Genomic DNA, 23,221 nt, shown 5'->3' with positions numbered 1-23,221 from the left:
GGGTTTGGATACATGTACTACCACAGGGTTTAAACTAGTTGGTGTTTTAAAAAAAAGTTTGGGACACAAACATTATGTGAAAACAACGCAACTGTTTGTGAACGTTTTTTTGTAAGCTTACCCCTCTGCCCCTTCCCATCGATGACCAGCCTTATAAATCACTTCTGCCATTCACCAAAATCAACCACCCACCCAAGCCTGAGCCAGGCTCGCCCTTAATTCCCCGTCTGACATCGTAGATTGGTTAGCACTCGCACATTCAACACGACAGTGATGTGTTATCGTGAAAGCACAAGAGACTTGTGTTCTGTCTGGCTTTACCTGTACCCTATTTCTCCATTTTCTGTCTCATAGTTCCTGGAGATGACAGACAAGGGAAAGGGGGTGGGTGGGGGGAAAAGAAAGAAGACAAAAAAAAAAAATCTTCAAATAACATTGCATCTCTGCTTATAACCGCCTGTGGGGAGATCCACAAACTATTTCAGCCAAGCATGCACAGGACAGAGATAAACGCAGATCTGCAATCTGCTCGAAAAGTCTCTGTACTGCTATAAAAAGATAAAACTCTCAATGCCAAGGGGCATTAACTGATTAACGATCAGCGAGTTAAATTGACAGCAGCAGATCATGAACAACGATTAAACTTTAACTTCAATTTCTTTTTTAAAAATGTACCGAACGCTGAAAGAAGATTCTTATCATTGATAAAAGCCAAAAACTGCATGCACTGACTTTGTCAGTCCTATTTCCCGCACATCTGCCCCCACCCCTTCCTCTCCCTCCCAGAACCATAATAGGGTGTCCCCCTTGTCCTCACCTTCCACCCCACCAGCATCCTCATTCAACGTGTCATCCTCCGCCATTTCTGCCACCTCCAGCACGATCCCACCATCAAATACATCTTCCCCTCCCCCTTCAGCATTCCAAAGGGACTGCTCCCTTCGTGACACTCTGGTCCACTCTTACATCACCCCCAACACCCGCTCTCCTCCCCATGCGAGCACCCGAGATGCAACACCTGCCCTTTCACTTCCTCCCTTCCCACCGTCCAGGGCCCCGAACACTCCTTCCAGGTGAAACAGCGATTTACTTGTACTTCTTTCAATTTAGTATACTGTATCTGCTGCTCACAATGAGGTCTCCTCTACTGGAGAGACCAAACGCAGACTGGGTGATCGCTTTGCTGAACATCTCCACTCTGTCTGCTAGTGTGACCCTGACCTGCCGGTCGCTGGCCATTTTAATTCTCCGTCCCACTCTGAGCTCTCTGTCCTCGGCCTCTTACACTGTTCCAATGAAGCTCAAAGTAAGCTCAAGGAACAGCACCTCATCTTTCGATGAGGCACTTTACAACCTTCCGAACTCATTAATTTCAATAACTTCAGGTCATAACCACTGCTCCCATTTTTCGGACAGCAGGTGCTGGTAATGGTTCTGATATTCCCATTTACAGCTCCTCTAGACCCATCTTTTGTGTCTTTACTTGTCCCATTTCCACCCTCCTTGCCTTGCACCATCATCCCTTTTGTCATTTAATCACTCCTGCCCTCTACACTATCAAAGACCTTCCCATTTGTTCTTTCCTCCCCTAGGCTCTGTATTTGCTTTAAAACTGTTTAATCTTCAACTTCTTCCAGTTCTGACGAAGGGTCATCGACCTGAAACGTTAACTCTGCTTCTTTCTACACAGTTGCTGCCTGGCTTGCTGAGTATTTCCAGCATTTTCTGTTTTTATTACTGTATACACTGACCCCAAATTTGCAGTACCTGAAATGGCCTGTAGTAATACTGCACCTGCCATGGGCTGAGCAGCACCCATCCATTAGTATAAATTCTACAGGATACGACAGAAATTTCAATACCATTTTAAAATGGCAGCACTTTTTGTTTAAAAAAAAAGAGAACAGCCCCGGAAAAATACTGTATTAAATAAACTCTAACAGAACAGCTTGAGAATCAACCTCACAGACATCCTGAGTAGCTTACTTTAAAATGAGGCGCTATCACCTCATGTTAAGTCAGCTCTCTAATCACATGTCCACATTGCTATGATAAGTTAAACCTGCCACCAACCTCACCTGGGTAGCAAGCGGTGCCATTGGCATATCAACGGTACCTGACGAAGAACGAGGGCAATAGATACCTCAAGTAGAATGCTTTTCTCCTCTTGGGGCTTTTTGGTTTTGGTGGTCGAGGGTTATTAATGTAGTGACGGGGTGAAACTTAACACTTGAGCCAAGGTTTCTGCTGCAAAGCTCATGAATTAAGATCTTGCCTTCACTCAAAAGATGTCAAAATTGGTGTTAAAAAAAGCACTGATAGGACGAGATGAAGTAGAGCGGGAGGAGGGTCATAAACATCAGCACTGACCAGTTGGGCCGAATGGCCTGTTTCTGTGCTGTAAATTCCATGTAATGAACTATTTGAACATTTTAGGGAAAACAACCACGGTTGACATTATGAAAGATTATACACATGGTCCCAAAATCTGAACCGAATGAAGAAAGTCAATAAAATGAACACTTAATAGTTAAAGCATGTTTATTAAAATAAGATTTCAACTCCAACCAGCATATATAGATGAGTATCTATTAAGTATAATACAAATATATTACAGGTTGAAACGCAAACTTGAAGCTTTGGAGAACTTTCATGGCAGTTTGCAGCTATTTGCTTTTAATAGGCAGTCACTGCTCCATTTGAAGACGTGTCCGTGTGCACAAAAGTAAAAAGAAAATCCTCAAATCCAGCCACTTCAGAATTTCCATTAACAAAAAGGTTCGAAAGAACTTGTCTAAAGCCCAATTCCAAAGTTTTTTTTCCCCCAACTATAAACGCAGCGACTCCTTCAATTTCCATTTGCCCGAAGCTCAGCACAATCTTTCCCCCAAGATAATGGTCGGATGCATCGCATGAAAGCAGATCTTAACAAGTGTGTAAATCAGTGGTCTCGGGGGGGGGGGGGGAAAAATAAAATAAAAAAATCGCATGCATAAACCCTACATATCAGACAACTCCTTCGTTCAAAAAAAAGGACAACATTGAGTCTTTCATCAGTTCAAACGCACTTATCCCAATCGCCCAAGTCTCTCCAAACTGCCGTGAAGCGTCTTGGAACGAATTTACTACGTTAAAGGCACAATATGAATGCAAGTTCTTGTTGCATTACAGACCCAGCCAAAAAATGTCAACAATCCATTTCTAAAATCTACGACACTATTGATTCAACTATTTTTTTTTTAAATGAAGGTGGAATTTTAAAGAGGAGAAAGAAAAAACAGAACAGCTAGGCTATGTTAGAAATAGAAGCAAAATAAAAGTATGGGATATCTAAAAACAGTACAGCCTGCCAAGTAAAAATATTTTCGTAGCCCGTTCTTTTGGTAAGTTAATTTACATTAAGAACACGAGCTGAAACGCCATGGTGCCAGTCACGGAGTTGTGCATATTTTGGACTGTATCGTACAGTAGTGACCTTATGCCTGTGGGGGAAAGAAAGTGACAGAAAGAGAAAGAAAGAGATAAAAAGAGTGCCATTAGGATGTGTGCTGGCATACTACACACTCACTAAATTTTACTTGATCACAATCTTTGAAAGAATAGCATTCGAACTTGAATAAGTGTTCCCTCAAGATGCAGGAAGACGTATGTTAATCAAGCAGGCCCTCAGTGTAGCATTAATAAGAGTGTTACCCTCACAACTGGTCAGGAACATTACAATAAGTTCATCTGGGCCAGTTTTCCTTCACAGATAGAAAAATCTAACTCATTGAGGCATCTCACCATTAAAAAAAAATCAGAGCTAAGGGTTAATTGGGTTGGGTCGAACTGTTGCTTAATATAAATCTCACTCCTATCGACAATCTGTCCTTGACATATCTGGCAACCCAATGCAACAGGAAGAAGTACCCACGGCGGTATTATTGATAGAACCTGGGATCTTCCCAGTCTTTTTAGCTCAGCTGCAAACTGGATGTTTCACTTACCAACTCAGCCATTAGGCGGCTGTGCGCATGTGGATTTTTTCCCTAAAACATTTGAATCCCTGTATTTTTCCCTTGTTGAATATGGGTGAGAGACAAGGCGGGGATTTATTTACATATTTGCTTTAAGGGTGCAGGTGACACTGACAAAGGCAGCATTACCCATCCCTAATTGCCCTGAGGCACTGGAGTCGCAGGTAGGCCAGACGAGGTAGAGCTGGCAAGACATTGAACTTGTTGGGTTTCACGGTCATTTTCTGGTGCCAGCCCACAGATTTATTGAATTTAATTTCACAACTGGCCACGATAGGGTTTGAACCCGTGACCTCTGGGTTGCTAGTCCAATACCATAACCAACAGGCTACTGCACCAGGCCTGAAAGACGACATGGCTTCTGCTGGGCACCTCCCCACAGTAACGTGGTTGAGGTCTGTTCAATATTCCTCCCCCTATACTGCTTAGTTTCCAGAGCCCTCCCTACCACACCATGCACTGCGTGCTAGTTCTCCACACACAGTGGTACTGTTCTACAAGACACTGAGGCTCTTCCAATTTGGTTTGACTGTGACCATATATCAATCAAGAATTTGGTCACGACAACCGGGAACTGATTCTAAATAGATTGAAGCACTCAACGAGAAACAGTCCCATCTTTCAATCCGGCTCCACACTCAACTCCACTGAGTCACGCACAGGGAAATTCTTCATTGCTTGGGTTCGCTATAAATAAGGACATGCAAAGATCATGCCACCCTCATGCGGGTTTATCAAAAGGCAGTCACGGCATGCGTAGATGAGGAAAAACATCATTTTCTAAGCAGCATCAGCATGGTTTGTCAGCATTCTCCGACAGCAATCGAGAAAATGCACAAATGCCTCACACACAGTAGACACGTGCAGCCAAGGACTGCTATGGCCCTACTATCATTAGCACTCTGTGCACACATACCCCACATCATTTTGGAGCCGTTCTCAACTTTGTTCTCAGTTCTCCAAACTCAAATCCATTTTTGGTTGGGAGGGGGACAAAAATGTGCACCCTGTACTTTTCAAGGTCTTTGGTTTATTATGGGATTTAATACCAAGGCTCTTGAATGACTGCACTGCAGCATGACCTTAACCAGTATGTAAAAACAAACAATACCACAGCCATTTTAAATCAGGTGCTAATCCTGGTTGGCAAATTGACATAATGGACGCAATATTATGCGGATCAAGTCATGGTTTACTGGAATTTAGATAAATGCACGCCAAGCCCGATACTTCACTGCTACGCGGTTCCCACTGGCTGCCATTTACATAGACATTCTGATCCGAGTGGGACAATCGTGGCAAGGCCGGTCACTGTATTTTAGTGGGACTCGGCTACAGGGTCCACAGCACAGCTAACGCAGAACCTTGGGTGCTCAACAGAGGGCGCCAACAGTCTGCCAATGAGTGTCAGCCAAGAAGTAGGCGTTGCCTTCTGACTCTTACCTCAGTTTAATAAAAGGGCACTTCAGAAAGCAACCAAAGACATTTAATGGTTTAATAAAGACAAGAGAGTTATAAGTGCAAGTTCTAAAATGTCTCTGCTGGTTCAAACCAGTGTCTAAAAACGTGATATGGTAAACTTCTGTGCATACATCCCCACAGTGGAACACACAATGTTTGCACTTCCACCTGCATTTTATATTGCAGGTCTCACACAAATATTTTCCATGTGTACGCCAATGCAAAAATGTACAGTGTAAAGTTGCCAAGAAGGGTTGGTATCTGCATGATCAGGATTACCTCTAAAAAGACAGTGTTTCATTTCTCTCCGTTCAACAGGCACTAAAAGTTCTCTTTAATATCCTTTTTTTTCCCTCCCCTGAACGATTCTTGCGATACAGCGCAGTCTAGTAATCAAACAGAACTGACTGTTCAATTAGCGCTCCTCAATTGAAACAACATGAAGTGGTTGGTTTGAATCCAATAAGCTACTGTGCACGTGTATGGAGCTTAGCTTTCATCACACAGAGTGTAACCAGAACTGCCTGCTCATACCACTGCTGTAGTTCTACGCGCAAGTACAGTACAAGGAAAAGCTCGACGCCAGCTCGCGGAACAGCACCTCACCTTTCGATGAGGCACTTCACAACCCTCTGGCCTCAACATTGAGTCCAACAACTTCAGATCATAAGCACCGCTCCCATTTTCTTGGACAGCAGGTGCTAACCATTTACACCTCCTCTGGACCCATCTTTTGTTTCTATACTTGTTTCGTGATCACCCCCTTTTGCCTTGCACCATCATCCCTTTTGTCATTTAACCATTCCTGCCCTCCACCTTATCACAGAGCTTCCCTTTTGTTTAGCTATACCAAACCTTGGTTAGACCGCACCTGGAGTACTGTGAGCAGTTCTGGGCACCGCACCTTCGGAAGGACATATTGGCCTTGGAGGGAGTGCAGCGTAGGTTTACTAGAATGATACCCGGACTTCAAGGGTTAAGTTACGAGGAGAGATTACACAAATTGGGGTTGTATTCTCTGGAGTTTCGAAGGTTAAGGGGTGATCTGATCGAAGTTTATAAGATATTAAGGGGAACGGATAGGGTGGATAGAGAAAAACTATTTCCGCTGGTTGGGGATTCTAGGAGTAGGGGGCACAGTCTAAAAATTAGAGCCAGGCCTTTCAGGAGCGAGATTAGAAAACATTTCTACACACAAAGGGTGGTAGAAGTTTGGAACTCTCTTCCGCAAATGGAAATTGATACTAGCTCAATTGCTAAATTTAAATCTGAGATAGATAGCTTTTTGGCAACCAAAGGTATTAAGGGATAGGGGCCAAAGGCAGGTATATGGAGTTAGATCACAGATTAGCCATGATCTTATCAAATGTGGAACAGGCGCGAGGGGCAGAATGGCCTACTCCTGTTCCTATGTTCCCCCCACCCCCACCTTTTCCCAGGCTCTCTATTTGCTTAAAAAGTGTTAAATCTCTAAACATCTTTCAGTTCTGATGAACGGTCGTCGACCTGAAACGTCAGCTGTTTCTCTCTCCACAGGTGCTGCCTGACCTGCTGAATGTTTCCAGCATCTGCAGTATTTTGCTTTTGTACAGTATGAGGAAGATTCCCACTCACCATTAAATATATTTTATCAAGGAGACTCCAAATTGATAAGATCGTGGGCCTCTGCCTATTTCAATCGAGGGAGACAACTTCCTAGTGCATTAAAACCCACAATACAATCTAACTACCTGATAATTCAGTCTTTTTTTGCACTAAATAAAATTGAATGATCCAAAAATTTGAATTAACCAATGCAAATAACACAGGAAAGTGTTGAAATTACTGCTTAAAAAAATGTTGAATCAGAAGATAACTTGAATGAAGTGATTTGGAATTAGGAGGAGGAGGCATCCAGTCTTTTTGGGTATTATTACCCAATTAATGTATCACTTCTAAAGGCAATTTCAATATAGTGCACCCCGAACACAGTTACACTTGCAGATACAACAGCCATTTTATGGGGATCACATTGATCAATCTATATCCATACGTATTATATATTCTTAAAAATACCTTACTTGCCCCCTCCCAAGTCAGGAATTTGATTGCATGTTGACTCGTCAATCCTGTAAGCTTGCACTCACTCATACACCATCAATCCTTGTGGGATTATTACAATAAATAGAAGCACATGGAGCAGTCATACTGAGGGGCCTCAACACAGATGTTTAGAGTACAACAGTTAGAAGTTATTCAGGATCTTGTTTGTAATGGTGGTAGCTTTAAAAAAAGGGTGCAACAGTACAACATGACAATGACAACATCATCATACAGTGGTACAGCACCTTTAATGTAGAAAAACACCCCAAGGTGCAAGAGAAAAAGCTGTGTGCCAAGCCAAGAAAGGTGATATTAGGAAGAGGGGGATTTAAGGAGGTTCTTAAATGAAAGAGACAGATATGGAGGGAATGAATTCCAGAGTGGAGGGCCTGGGTAGCTGAAGGCTCAACCACCTATGTCAGGGCCAAGGGAGGAGGAAGAAGCCAGAATAAGAGGAAGAGAGTGTTCAGGGGGCAAGGAGGGGAGAAAGAGAGGTGTTGCAAAGATTGGACACAGTCACACAGAGGGAGGGGCAAGGCCAGAGAGACAAACACAAGGACAAGAATTTGAAATGTGACAAAATAAGTATTGTGGAGAGTCCTGCTCAACAATAATTTTGTTCAAGATCTATTTACAGAAGTGATCTGATGAATCAAATGTCACCCATTTCATTGTCTGATGCTCCAGCTAACTCAATCTTCTCCGAGATTTCAGAAGTGGGAGATTCCTAATTTCTCAGTTTTCCTTTGCTCTCTCAAATCTACAGGACTATTTAAAACCAAAGCCAGTCACCAACAAGACATTTATTCCCTATTCTGTTCAGTCTTGATGTCCAACACTACAAGTCTAGGTTTCTCAACAATAAAAGGCAAACATCAATCAAACTCAATCTAACACTTGTGAAGAATTTGGATCTACAGTCGCAGCATAACAGTCATCAAGAACGGCCTTACAGACCACGACTACATGTACCGATGCCCAGTAGAAGTATCAATCTAGAAGTACAGTTACACTGCAGCTAAGAACCTTACCCAGTTACCCTCCGTCAACAGACCCTGGTAATCGGCCGCACTGACCCTAGTTTGACGGAGGCCAAGGTGCAGTGACACCGAGGTCCTGTATAGGAACGTGTGAAACATCACTGGCAGCAAACCTTTGATGTTATGAGAGAACTGGGGGAAGCATTCGTTTACTCCGAACTTTGAAAACATTCCGTTCAAACTTTAGCAATTCGGGCATCGCCCCGAGCTCCAGTGAGGCCGCAGTGGAGTAAAACTTTGGCTGTAGGGCCCTCTATCAGGTAGGAACAGAACACCCGAGTCATTCCGTTAGCGTTTCTCATTGGTGCCAACTGGCATGAAAATGGAGACGTAATTGTACTCCTAGGGGGTAATTTTGACTTTGGGTAAAACAGGAGATATCGATTCAGCTGCTCGTTGTACATCTCTCCCAATTTTAAATTCCATTGAAGTCTATGGAAAGCTAAGATATTACAGTCATAATGTGGAGTCTATTAAAGATATTAGTCATAACATGGGGTGTATTAAAGATGTTAGACATAACGTCGGGTCTATTATATTAGTCAGTCATAATGTGGGTTCTATTAAAGATATTTCACTCTATTAGTGTATTTTTAAAATTGAGTTTGGCTCAAAAAATTAATCATCCAGTAATTTAAATTAAACATTAATAAAACAGCACTGGAGCCATTTTGTGCTCAGTAAAAGTCGAATTAACAATCGTTCAAATAAGTGACTTCGCATTCAGGGAGCCGACCAATACACGTGGATCTAGTGAGACCTGTGGCATTAGGTATGTTGTCGCAATATAAAACCCACTTGGGTTTTTTTTTTGGATGTAATCAATCCCATCATGCAAGTGTTTCAACAAACAATATATTTTTCGCAGATCTGTAGCCCAGCAGCATCGGACTAAATTGTAATGAAGCACTGTATTGTATTAATAAACGCACTGCAGTTCACGTTCCAACTCCAGTCAAACCCAAAACGGCAGAAGGGCAAAGACTCAGCAACACCAACTCATGCAGAGAAACTCGACACACACTCTTCTTACCTTGTCTTCGTGTTCGCCTCGCTCGATGGAGCGTCCACTGGAACAAAAGCAGAAGGAAACAATGAGCTGCTGCTAAGAGTTGACAAAAACATTAGCAACACAGACAATCCAACACAAGGTAGGCTATTCAGCTCATGACAAAAATGGAATGTTTTGGGCCTGCTTGGCTTGTATGTTTTGGTTAAACACACGAGATGTCAGTGAGGGTACTCTGGCATCCGATGGAGCGGAGTTTAATCTGTCAAACGGGTGGTTGAATCGACATTGCCCATTTTACACTACTGCCCGCTGCCTTTACCTAAAAGCCACTGGGTGGCCAACATGGCACCGGGTGAATACAGTATTGAGATAGAGGATCAGCCGTGATCATATTGAATGGCGGAACAGACTTGAAGGGCCGAATGGCCTACTCCTGTTCCTATTTTCTATGTTTCTGTGTAACACAATTAATTCTGCTCGGGGTTGGATTGTTTATCTGTCGTGTCTGCTTAAAAATGTATTTGGCTTTTTTTTTTAAAAAAGTTATTCCATTTTCAAAAAAAAACACTTACAACTGGGAATAATAAAACAATCCAAACAGTTTGATGCTGAAATATGGAGCCTTAAGTAGATTAAAGCATTCAAGCTGTGCATTTGTCTCCTATTCCAGTGAGGAATGCTCATTCCTCCCACAATCTCTCTCATTCATTGCATCTGGTAACAAGGAAGATGGCCACGGGAACAAAAATTAATAGTATTAACACTCCTTTGGTATTCGTGTCCCATCTTCCCAGCAAGTGCTTCCTTTCTGCAACAGATTGGAATTGTTTTTAAAAAAAAATCTGGAGGTCATCGTGACTCCACAAATATTTAAAAAGGCAAAATCTGAACATTTTATCCCACACATGTTTTGTTCTGTGGCAATTTTCTCTCTTGCTCAGAAAGAAGTGAAAGCACATGGCATAAAACCAATCACCATGCCCAACGATTTAAATAAATCCTTCCCACATCAGGCCCGAAGCAGAGCAGCTATATGATAGAACAGTGCGATCACATCTACTAGGAACATAGGAACAGGAGTAGGCCATTCAGCCCCTCGAGCCTGTTCCGCCATCCAATTAGATAATGGCTGAACTGTATCTTAACCCCATCTACCCACCTTGATTCCGTAACCCTTAATACCCCACTGCCTAACAAAAATCAATCTCAGTTTTGGAATTTTCAATTCACCCCCAGTCTCAACATCTTTTTGGGGGGGGGGGGGGGGGGGAAAAGAGAGTTCCAAACTTCCACTACCCATTGTGTGAAGAAATGCTTCCTGACATCACCCCTGAATGGCCTGGCTCTAATTTTAAGATTATGCCCCCTTGTTCTGGACACCCCCACCAGAGGAAATAGTTTCTCTCTATCCAACTCATCAACTCCCTTAATCATCTAAAACAGATAAGCCAACCAGGTGTAAACAGACGGTGCATCGCACGAAGGGTTTGAACACCCATGGGAGCAGAGTTGTTGACCTCCTCCACAGAGGCCAATAACAGGTTTTACAGTTACTTTAGGTCTTACCCCCACACAAAAAACATTACTTACTATGCTCAGTGCCAGTCATTTGGGCAAGGATGCAGAATGAGCGAGACTGAGCTGTGCCAGTCTTTGGCTGCCAGTCTTCAGTATCTTGCATCAGGCGCTTCTTGCTTTGGTCGCTGACAACGTGATGATGCAAGTCAGGTTGGTTACTTGCCATAAATCGCCTGGGCGAGCTGCATACGAGGGAAGAAGTCGCAATAAAAACTTTAGCCACTTGTCTCGTCGTCGTTGAAAAAGACATTGAGCCATTGCTATTACGTGTACTTGCAGCACAGTTTTACACACACATCATTTCTCTCAGACTGTTACGAGTAACAATTTGCATGATCATTTTAACGAAGAAACATTTAGGGTCAGGCTTCCCCAATCACTCCGTTAAACCACGCAGGGCCAGGTTCGATCCCAAATACTGGAGTTTGCCGATCTCAGTCAGAATAGCCATGGAGACGCGAGAATAGTCTCAGTACTGCCGGGGGCATTAGAGAGGAAGTGGGACTAATTGGCCAGTAACTTCTGGCGAGGAAGAGATACCCCTCAATTGCGAATCGGCACACGTTGCTGGACGATTTGCACGTGTCGCCGTTAGCTTTGTGAAAACGGCATCTCGCCCTTAACCGCCCAGTAATTTTCATGAAGTTGCTGCATTTGCACATTAACTGTCAATTAAATGCGCCACAGAAAGTTAAGTCTAGTAATTGATAGGGTAAGTACCCTTTTAATGACATGATAATTGTTAATGACTGCCAATCAACCTCTCTTGCCCAGAAAGTGAACAATTATAAGTGTGGCGTCTCATTCCTTCAAGTTGTGAATTGTTTTAGGCGATTATTAAAAAGTCAAATTTTTATTCTTACTTTTCCGTTGTCTCTTCTTCCCTCTCTCTCAATCCAATCTTTCTTTCCCTCCATTTCTCTCTGTATCTGATTTGATATTGAATTCGCCCTCCTAAGTCCTCCTTCTGTTTATATCTCAATCCTTAAATCTCACTGGTTTAGAAGGCTGTTGGTCCCATCGTTCACCAAGGCCCCAGGTGGCCCATTGCCCGCCGCGCTGTTATCAATTTGCACTTCCAGCAACTTACAGGGCAAAAAGTTTAAAACCCTAAACGTGCACGAACATCTCTAACGGGGCTCGTCGCGAGATGCCCCGCTCTAGCAAAATCTGGGCCACACCGTCTACATTCCCTCCGCAGAGAGAATATGGACAAGTGGTAAACAGTGGGCGGGGGTTATCCATGACATTGTTGCTCTTATCCACTCAATTGCAGAGGTGCGAGATGCTGTCGAAGTAAGCACCCTGTACAGAGCAATATACTGCAGCCATAGCGGTGATTGAGAGAGTGCGCAGTGGCAGGATAGAGTCCACAAGTGGACTACTGTGTCCTGGATGGTGTTGAACGTGAATGTTGTGGTAGTTACACCCGCCCAGGCAGGAACCGCCCACTTCAGTCGGTATGGGGCTAACGGTGTAGCAGCTTTCACGCTGGTGGGCTTTGCAAACAATGATTTGTTTCCCTCGGTACCAATGTAGAGAAGGAGAACCTATGCCATTGCAGCATAATTGTAGCTTGAGCTCATTTTACCATGCACAAAGCCAAATCTCCCCTGGGTGACTGAATTAAACAGACCAAGAAAAAGAAACACATGCACAACAGAAGCCATCTTCTTTGCATGATGACAACTGAAGACTGCTGTCTGCAACAGATGGAAGGATTGAGGTATAGCTCAGAACTAGACTATTGCAGATAACTGGATAGAGGGAGACCATCTGAGCAATGGACAGCCAATGATCCAAGAGCCAATGCCCCAGACAGTCTCCTCCGTTACAGAAAGGATGGACTTTTTTGTACGTGGAAGTTAAGATATGAGGAAGAACAGAGCAATTTTGTTTTAATTTTTAGTTTGTTCCTTTAAAAACACAAACATGATTCATTCATGGATTAATTGTGCCATACTGGTTGAACGCAAGGGAACTTAAACAAAAAATCCCCGCAAACCACACTGAATTCCTTGTTCAAGTGGAAAAATACTTGACTAATGTTCAGGCCTCTGCTGATGCCACTCTTCAGGCAACCAGTAGGTGCTGTGCAAGAGCAAAGTTTGAAGCCACTTGCTCTCAAGATTATTCCCCACTCTCCCAAAGTTCTCCCTGTGAGGTAGAACACTTAGCACCTTCCACCAGCCAACAAAGCTCAAAAAAGGTGGGAGCTAATTGTCCCGGGAATTGCCAGCGAAAGTATTTGCCCTCGTCACTGTGCCTCAAAAACATATACGCACACACGAGCTCACTGTGCTGACTGAGAAGCATTTCTGTTGCACAGTCGCCATTCCATGCTTAAAATTTTTTTTTAAAATGACCTGCAGAATTACCGTTTAGGTAGCTGTCCCCTTATAAGATTCAAAGAAGGGTGTTGAAGCCAGCGTTCGGAACAGACGGAAAAGCAGAAAGACGGTTCCCGAGGGTAGGGAAAGAAAAGCAAATATGAACAATTCTCTACATACACCACGGCTGAGAATACAAGACCTCGACACACAGAAGGATTGATTAAGCCATTCTAAACCAGAACTAACGAACCTCAAGTTTATAAAGTCATCTAAACTTCAAGTATATTACCAAGTATATAACTTCTGTGACCTCAGGTGCCAGCTGCGGCTCTGTGGTAGTACGCTTGCGTCCAAATCAGAAAGGTTTATTTGGATGCATTTACGGGGAAGCTAGATAAGTACACGAGAAAGGAATAGAAGGATATACTGATAGGGGTGAGATGAAGCTTGCGTGGAGCATAAACATTGGGCTGATGTTTCTGTGCTGTGCATTCTATGTAATTCTATATACACAAGCACACTCATTTAAAATTAAAAAACCACAGCTCTGAGCTCTTGATCGTTGGATCATTCAGACGAAGCTCGGAGTTAGGGCTGAAATTGATTATTTAATCCGCAGCTTTGCAGCAGGTGACAGGAAGCATTTTGTCTCGGGCTGATGTCATTTATGAAAAAGGTATTGAAAACTATGCTAGTATTTAGAATGGACGCTTCACCTGGCTGGAAAAAAAAGCTTGCTCTAAGCTCTCTTGCCTGTGGCAGGATGATTTGAATGGAGTTACATCAACTCTTCATACATAGACTTAGCCATGGTTCAATGTACTTTTTAAAATAAACATGGAAATTTTTTTTAAAAATCATATGTTAAACAAGAGGGAAAATTAAGGACTACACAAGAATGCCATATTTTGGTTTTGTCACCGAGATCGGCTTAGGTGCATCTTGTGATCATCCATTTTAGGCTGAGGTGGTGGCCATTCAACCCCTCGAGCCTGTGGGTTTTTAAAAAATATTCATTCATGGGATGTGGGCGTCGCTGGCAAGGCCAGCATTTATTGCCCATCCCTAATTGCCCTCGAGAAGGTGGTGGCGAGCCGCCTTCTTGAACCGTTGCAGTCCGCGCGGTGAAGGTTCTCCCACAGTGCCGTTAGGAAGGGAGTTCCAGGATTTTGACCCAGCGACGATGAAGGAACGGCCGATATATTTCCAAGTCAGGATGGTGTCAGCCTGTTGCACCGTTCAATTAGATCATGGCTGATCTGTATCTCAACTCCACCTACCCGCCTCGGTTCTGTAACCCTTACCTGACAAAAATCTCTCAATCTCTCTTGAAATTTTCAATTGACCCCTGAGTCTCAACAGCTTTCTGGGGGGGGGGGGAAAGAGTGTTTTCCAGATTTCCACTACCCTTTCTGAGATTAAGTGCTTCCTGACATCACCCCTGAACGGCCTAGCACTAATTTAAAGTTCTGCTCCCTTGTTTTCCTGTAACAATGCTCCCCAGAACAATAACCTTCACTAGTTTTCAGCAAGGATGCTCTGGTCATAGAGTGCAGCCATTTTTGCAAAGGATAATTCTTATCCCATTGCAGAAAATCTGAATTTCAGATTTTCAGGATGTTAGTAAAACTAGTGCTACAGATCCACTGAAAATCTAAGACGTTCAGACAATCAGTGGCGATCTACTTACTCCGCAACAAACGCAGGGCCACTGCCAGACACAGTTAAGGCAAAGGATGGAATGAGACACAGAAGGGTCGGTGGTGATTCGTGGAAAACAAATGGAGTGAAGCAGATGAAAAAAAAAAGAAAAAACATACATAAAGACAGTGAATAAAGTGAACAAACCAAATGTTCTTGGAACGCAAAATGCTTGGGAAGAAGGGATGCACCACAGACACACATGAATGAAATTCCAAACTCTTGCACATCATACTTCGGATCGTGCCAGGTCATATCTTGGAATCTGTCTGGTGAATCTGTTACCTCAACCTTGAATCATTCCAATTACAGGGAAGGGCATTGGTTAAACTCAGGGTTTGTTGTCTAGGTTTAAGACCATCTGAGCCTTTCGGGGGGGGGATAACTGAAATTTGGTAGAGTTTGCCAAACTTGAACCATTTTCCATCTTCATATGCAGCACCGCTCCAAATCTCGGCCCTGTAGAACATGTATGCTGTGTGGTTGGCACAACAAATGGCGTAACTGGAATAATGATTGCAAGTTAGTTGACGGGACCAAGAAAAAAAAAGGGCAAGGGTAAATGGATGTTGCTCTGATTGGAGAAGGGTTGGATGTGGTGTACCTCGGGGTGGGGTCAGTGCTGGATTCACCTTTGTTCTACGTAAATAGATGCCTTGAGAAGAGAGAGCACAATGTCAAAATGTAAGGGTTTGGCAAATAGTGAGGAGGGCGGTTAAAGACTTTAGGAGGAGAGTGAGGTTAGCTAAACGGGCAGCAGATGCAATTTAATAAGGAGAGGAAGTGCAAGGTAATGCATTTTGGGACAGAAACGCAGAACGAGACTACATACTCAATGGAAAAAGGGCGCAGATAAAGAAAACGTAGGGTTCAAATACACAATCCCCCCGAGGTGAGAGTGCAGGTAGATGAAGGCCAAAAATAAGCCTTGTGGCAATTTGGGTTTTAAGAGCACAAGAGATTTTTTTAAATTCTGAAGGGTTTTTCATAAGAGTGAATAGGGAAAGAGGCTGTTTCCTCAGGTTGGGCAGTCAGTCAGTGACATGGGGTCATCAATTTAAAATGGTCGCTAAGAGGGGTTAGGAGAAATTTCTTCATGCAGGGAGGTTGTCGGAGCATGGAACGCGTTGCCATAGGGAATAGCTAAGGAAGAGACCATTGCATCTTTTAAGGGGAAAGTAGACAAATATTTGAAGCAGAGGAAGATATCAGGCTAAGGGGAGAAAGCAGGGCAGTGGGACTATTCTGACAGAGTCTGCACAGAGACGATGGGCTGAATGGCCTCTTTCTGTGCTGAATGTTTAACTAACACAAGAAAATCTATGTAAATCATTAGGCTAACAATACATCAAAAATAAATTCCCAGGGAGGTCTTTTGGGGGCAGATCTGGAGGAGGCCAGACCTTCCACCTGTCCCATGAATGCCCACCCGACCCATATCTTGGCACCAGGGGCATTAACATATCATGGGCGGGCACCTGTGCCATTTAAAGTGCGGACAGGACAGGAGTGGAGCCCAACAGATTTGAAAAGATATTAATTTTTTTAAGCCAATTTCACAAAAGCTTCCAGAAAAATGTATGACGGTCAGAAAAAGGGGCGGAGACCTTGCATAACCAGCCCTGCCCCCAACCCAGAATTTCCCGTCTCCCAGAATTTCAGGGACAAAACATTTTTAAAAAATTTATCTACCATGTCACTTTGATCTCTCTGCTCCACACGCCATTTCCAGCTTTTGAGAGCATTCGTTCAACCTAATCCCAGGTCCATTCCACTTCATAACTGGAAGTTAGGAGGTGTGCACAAGCTGTCTGGTTGACGCGCACTCCAGTCCTCCCTCCTTCCCTGTGGCAAAAGTGCTTGGACTATGAACAGAAACTCAACTTACAGGAATCCCAGGGCCTAATATACACCATGGCACAGCCACTTGGAGTTCCAGGGCACAACCCTTGTTTAAAGAGGAAACAAAATAAAGAGATGATGGGATACGAGATGGGGATGGGATGAGAGATGGGGAGGGGATATGATGAGGAGAATGGGACATCTCTACAGCATGGATTTCCAATGAACAGTGACAAATCCAGACTGCAGACATCCAAATTTGAGAGTCAGGAGACACTACTCATCTGGTCTTGTATTCCAAGCCAGGAAGCATTAGAGTACTTACATTGCATTCAAAAGCAAGTAGTATCTCTAAGTAAGTTGCACCTTCACAGGAGGGGAAGGAAGGAAGGAAGGGATGGTAGGTTTAAGCTAGTTATCCAGAAACCGCAGTTAAAACACTGGAAGAACTGTGAATACTAGCAATCTGAAATTAAAAACAGCTGGAAGTGGACAGCAGGGCTAAAAACATCTGTAAAGAGAAAAGATAGATTACCATTTCGGGTAGAGATTCTCGGTGAGAACTAAGACCGTGACCAGGAACCAGTTCTAACAAGGGAGTCGACACCAGAAAGATTGCAGAGTCTTATTTCTTTACAGATGCTGAGAAAACAGCTGTAATTTGCTGTTTTCCTCCCCTCCCCCTGCCCTTTATCTCTGGATTACATTAGTTAACTTCCATTTTTATCAACAGTTCACAACACCTTGTATTCTGCTTTAATGATTTCCAGAGGAGTAAAGGATAGGGCGTTGGTTGATTTTTTTTTTAAAAAGACATTTTTAACTCTCTTCCTGCTAACCAGGATAGCAAGAAACAAGGATGGCAACAGAAGAACACACTCTCAAGAATAAGCCAAAGGATTAAAGTACAGCAAATTCAATAGCCAACATCTCTGTTCTGGCAGCTTCATAAATTCCACAAGCTGCTTGTGCGACCATTTTTATGGTTATCTTGACAAAACATTAACTGCACAATTAAGTTTCTGAATGCATGTTAGTTTAAAAAAACAGGACAAATAGGACCTACAGGACAAATGCGGCAGAAATAAATTGTCCGCTAAAAAAACACCACCCAAACCAGACGTTTGGGAACCGAAGATTCATTTTCCCCAGTTTGAGGATTACAAAATCTGAATTGCTAAGGTCAAACAAACTCTGGAGAAAAAGATACCAAAAAGGGATCATGAGAACTTTTTAATTTGTTGCCCAGTTTCACTCTTCCTAGGCTTGATGGTAGAAAATCTTCACATTTCTTGGACAAATGGTATGAAAGTATTCAAATAGCTACAAAAAAAGTTTATACTTATAATAAAAGACTGTGTGTTCCATTAACTTTCCAAGTTGACAGCTGTAATGTACCAGCATTTATCTATTAATGATTTACTCAAGTTATTTTAAAAGAGCTCGGTTTGAAACAATTTTAAGACAGGTCTGTGGCCAGAATAGTTTCTTAGCGAGGGATTTCTTTTCGATGTATAAAAAATTAGGAAGAGTCTAACGTCCTGAAAAGTCAGGAATAATCCAAAGCCTCCAACTGTCTTGTAGGAAAGATCAGATTTAAGGAAACCTGCTTTTCTACAAATCATGAATCTTCACCTCATTCAGCAAAACACGCATTTTCCCCATCGGTGAAGCACAAAAAGCAGGCAAGTTATCACAGAACACACACAGACACACCACTGGGCAGTGATGTCATCCTGTCACGCCCAGTGCATTTAAAACTTGCCCACTGCATAAAGCGTAGCCATAACAAAGAGACAGAGAGTTGGAACCGACACTTTGTATGGGGTCACTCCTTGCATGGCAACCATGCATGCTAGTTATTGACAAATCATAAGTCACCAGGTTGCAGTAATGTGGACACTAACTTGGCCAGCAGCTGTCCCTAAAAAAGGAAAAAAAAATCACGTTTCATAAGTAAACACTTTTTAAAAAAAATGTTGTATTTCGTCAATCCAAGCCTCGAAGAAAAATTGGCGATGGGTGGGGGGTACGCTCCTCAGGACCAGTGAAACCTAACCAAGAAAAAGATTTGCTTCGGAATAAGTTAAAACGACTTTCCTTTTGGGTTGGTTTGAGGTTTCGATCAACGTCATCCCGCTAAGTCAGCAAGTGGCAGACACAGCTCCATGCAAGGGTAGCCTTGTTACACGGACACAGTAAGGTGCAATTCAAATTAGATCAACCCCCCACCCCTTTCAAAATCAAACCAAAAGACACGTGCTTTTTTTTTAAAAAATGCACATTAGCCGAGTAGCTTCACAGCTTGTCACACAAACAAACGGTGGTATTCTTAAACGATTGCCACTGAATATACACCTCAGGGGAATTTCATTATGATACATTAGCGAGAGCGCGTAGAAGAAATCTTTTTCTACCCGGGATATTTGAGCCGTTCCCTGCCCTGTAAGATACTTACCTCACAACCGATAAGAGACTTGCACCATCTAGGTTTAAATTAACAGTTAACCTCGGCTCCCTTGAATTTAATGAAAAGGTTTATTCCTGTCAAGCCATTAATTTTCTGCACGTTCAGTTTAGATCCTGAAAGCAGTCCAGAAACTTATAGCCACGTTAGCAGGCATAACGTATGCAGATAAAATTACTCGAGTCGGACTATATATAGAGATCAAGGCAGTTACTCCTGCACTAACATGTCACCAGCATTAAGTTCTTCCTTTGCTAAGCAGATTTTTACTGCACAGAACAAACATCTGAGAACAAGATGTGAAACTACAGTGAAGTTAAACTCTTCAGAAAATGTATTTTTCTGGAAATTTCCATTGCGTTTAAAAAAAAAACTACTAGATTCCTAGCATTCACCTGAAGAACAGGAGGGGAGGGGGGTAGAAAAAGCTTAGTAATAATTTTTCTTTGTGCTTTTAAAATAGGTCAAATCATCATTTAAAAAAAAACTAATTTTAGAATGCTTCTCTCCTGCATCCTGGCGTAAACATTCTGCACGTGGTTCCAAGTTTACTTTTAGGGGTCAAGTCAAGGAGGTCTGGCACAAAAATCAAAAAAATGTACAAACAAACCCAACATCGAGGGGGCCTCGTAAAAATTCCAAATACTTAACTACGCAAAAACACTTTTACCCACAGGCTTTCCGGCCTCTGCAGGAAGGTGAGTGAACTAGTCGGAAAAGCAAATTATACAATCAACGAATCTTGCAGCACAGGCCATTCGGCCCATTGTGCCTGTGCCGGCTCTTTGAAGGAGCGATCCAATTAGTCCCACTCTCCCCGCCTCTCTTTCCCCATAGCCCTGCAAATTTTTCCTCTCTCTCAAGTATATATCCCATTTCCAAATGATTATCGGGGAAACAGTCAAAAGCAGAAAGGTTTTCCTGTCATACGCATCAGAAGTAATGAATTACAGGCAAATTCTGGTGCATATTCAGATGGGATGACATGCAACATACAAAATCTTTGACACAGGTCAATACTTTCAACATGTTGCAGCAGCAGTTACCGCAATCCTTTTTAAAAATCACCCATGCTTGTGTGACAGTCTAAGAAACCAAATTACAGGACTGTTGAGGAACCCCAACTGACGTCTCACCACAGCAGTAACCAGATGAATTGGTCAACCCTCAGAATTTGAATGGAATGCTCCTTGGCAGGCCACCGGGAATGATGCCTGTCTGCCGCTTGCTCCCCAGTCCACTCTAGAAGGTTTTGTTGGAAGCCACCTACCCATTCTGCTGTTTGGCATCACTCTGCACCTCTCTCAGTCCTCTCTTCTGTCCCTCTGCCACCTCGTGGGCATTGTCAGAGGAGTAAAGGCTTATGGGAGTGTTGTACACCTTGGGCTGCCGTGGGACATTAATGGACGAAGTTACTGTCGTTTTAGCAGCAGTTACTGGTGGCGTGCGCCCATCGGTGCCAGCTTTGGCACTGGCATGCATGTGTTGTGGAGATGCAACGGGCGCTGATGAGGGAGCAGCAGAATTATGTACAGTGGATGCCAGTGACGGAGGTAGAGGCTGAGTGAGGGGTGACGAAGCAGGGGCAAAGGGTGCAGGCTGGGATTGTGCAGAGGTAGGCGTGACTTTTGGAGAAACCACAGCTCCAAAAGGCCTAGCGGTCTTATTGTAGGCCGAGCCAGATGCAGATGGGATCTTTGGAACCATGGGAGCAATGGATGCAACAGGCACAGTATGCGTTAACTCCTTGGACTCATCCTGAGCAAGGGGGGGAAAAAACACAAGTTATACACAGAACACATGCAAAAACAAAAGAAAACTCATGCTTCACGGTTGTCCTTTGGAAGTGTTCCAGGAAACTCCACGCTTGTCAAAGCAAAACAAGTCTTAAAACCCTCCATAGTGAAGCTTTGCTGCATCAAAACAGAAGATTTTGGGTTGAAATTGAAAAAGTGGCCCTTATATTTTTTTAATTGAACAGTAGAAAAGAGGTCCGTAGGGAGAAGTTAACAAACCCACATCCGAATTTTTGGTTCTGGATATCTGCAGATTAGCCCCCTCCACTGGTTAGTCAACAGTGACCGGATATAACACAAAGGGTAGGGGAAATTTGGAACTCTCCCCTCAAAAAGCTGTTGAGGCTGGACGACAACTGAAAATTTCAAAACTTAAGATTGATACATTTTTGTTAGGCAAGGGTATTAAGGGTTACGGAACCAAGGCGGGTAAATATAGAGTTGAGAGACAGATCAGCCATGATCCAACTGAATAGCGGAACAGGCTCAAGGGGCTGAATGGCCTCCTCCTGTTCCTACGTTCCAATGGAACGAGGAGAGAATGTTGCATTTATTCCAATTAATGGAATATCTTTACAGCAACTGCAAATATAGCTGAAGTGATTCTGCCCTCCCTGAACACCAGATACAGGCCTTTTTAAAAAAAATATAGGATACTGCATTATACCCGCAGTACCAGACTATGACCAAAACAAAGAGGGGGTGGGGGAAGGAAGGAAAGAGTCTGATTTTAATGGTATTAAAATATGTTTTATAATAAACTCTATGCTGCACTTAATTCTATGGGTAAAAATGTACTTTTACTGCAGCACCTGTTCTGGATTCAGGAGCCTCGTTAGGGGAAAGGCCTGTAGTTGTCAATGGTTTTAACCAGTCCGAGGTGGCACCATACAATATTGGACATAATTAGCAGCACACAACCCAATGACCTGCATCGGCTTTTCATGGAACACACAAGACCACAGGTACCCGAAATACATTTCATTCCTGCGGGAAAACATGCAAGAAAGTTAACACGCAGCATTCACAGTTTGTACTTCATGAGCGGTATCCAGTACTGGTGCCACACTGGCATGGCACATCGAATCTTAATATGTTACAAATCAGACCACACTGATGGCAGCGAGATAAATGTTCTTTAAACGCCCACAAGAACGATAATTCAACACGTCAGAGTCAAACTCGTTGCAACAAAAAGGGCACAAATTCAGGAAAAGGGGTTAAGTTGGGAGTGCGGGCAGGGGAGGGGAAAGACACGTAAAGCCTGTTACAAGCAAGTTTTTCTGTAATCCAAAAGGAACGGATAGATCACTGAAATCTTATAACAGCCAATTAAAATTAGCTACACATAGGAGAAATTAAAGACTTGCATTTATATAGTGCTTTTCATGACCTTAGGATGTTCCAAAACAATTTACAGTCAATGAAGTATTTCTGAAGCATAGTCAATGTTGCAATGTAGGAAGCATGGCAGCCAATTTGCGCACAGCAAGGTCCCACAAACTGCAATGTCCAGATCATCTGTTTTTGGTGTTGATTGAGGGATAAATATTGGCCAGGACACCGGGCAGAACTCACCTGCTCTTCCTCAAAATAGCGCTGTAGGATCTTTAACGTCCACCGGAGAGGGCAGACGGGGCCTCGGTTTAATGTCTCATCCGAAAGACGGCACCTCCGACAGTGCGGCACTCCCTCAGAACTGCACTGGGTTATGTGCTCAAGTCTCTGGTATGGGGTTTGACACCACAACCTTCAGGCTCAGAGGCGAAGGTGCTACCCACTGAGCCATGGATAACATGCGTTGGGCATGACTGTCGGGTTGTCTAAAACGCTGCATCTATTGAATATTGCAAAGAGCCAGTGATTGGTCATGGCTTGGCCTGTCTCGAATCA

At 43.2% G+C, this 23,221-nt stretch overlaps 1 protein-coding gene across 13 annotated transcripts in view; it reads right to left on the bottom strand.

Moving 5' to 3' along the window:
- The window catches only part of LOC137330224 (PDZ and LIM domain protein 5-like), a 274,221-nt gene that overhangs the window by 55,611 nt on the left and 195,389 nt on the right, over window positions 1-23,221 (bottom strand). For 6 of the 13 annotated variants that reach the window (XM_067994479.1, XM_067994476.1, XM_067994482.1 and 3 more), the window contains exons 5-9: window positions 20,803-21,290; window positions 13,568-13,585; window positions 11,202-11,371; window positions 9,633-9,669; window positions 322-357 (exon numbers count right to left, since the gene is read on the bottom strand). In XM_067994479.1, the coding sequence (XP_067850580.1) occupies window positions 322-357; window positions 9,633-9,669; window positions 11,202-11,371; window positions 13,568-13,585; window positions 20,803-21,290 (749 nt within the window). Of the gene's footprint in view, window positions 1-321; window positions 358-9,632; window positions 9,670-11,201; window positions 11,372-13,567; window positions 13,586-15,212; window positions 15,234-18,972; window positions 18,990-20,802; window positions 21,291-23,221 lie in introns of all 13 variants that reach the window. The other 7 variants (XM_067994481.1, XM_067994488.1, XM_067994485.1 and 4 more) reach the window with 5 other exon arrangements.

This window comes from Heptranchias perlo, chromosome 1 (genome assembly GCF_035084215.1).
Source record: "Heptranchias perlo isolate sHepPer1 chromosome 1, sHepPer1.hap1, whole genome shotgun sequence".
Lineage (NCBI taxonomy): Eukaryota > Metazoa > Chordata > Chondrichthyes > Hexanchiformes > Hexanchidae > Heptranchias > Heptranchias perlo.
The sequence above is the reverse complement of the archived record's forward strand: the minus strand, read 5'-3'. Positions and strand labels throughout refer to the sequence as shown.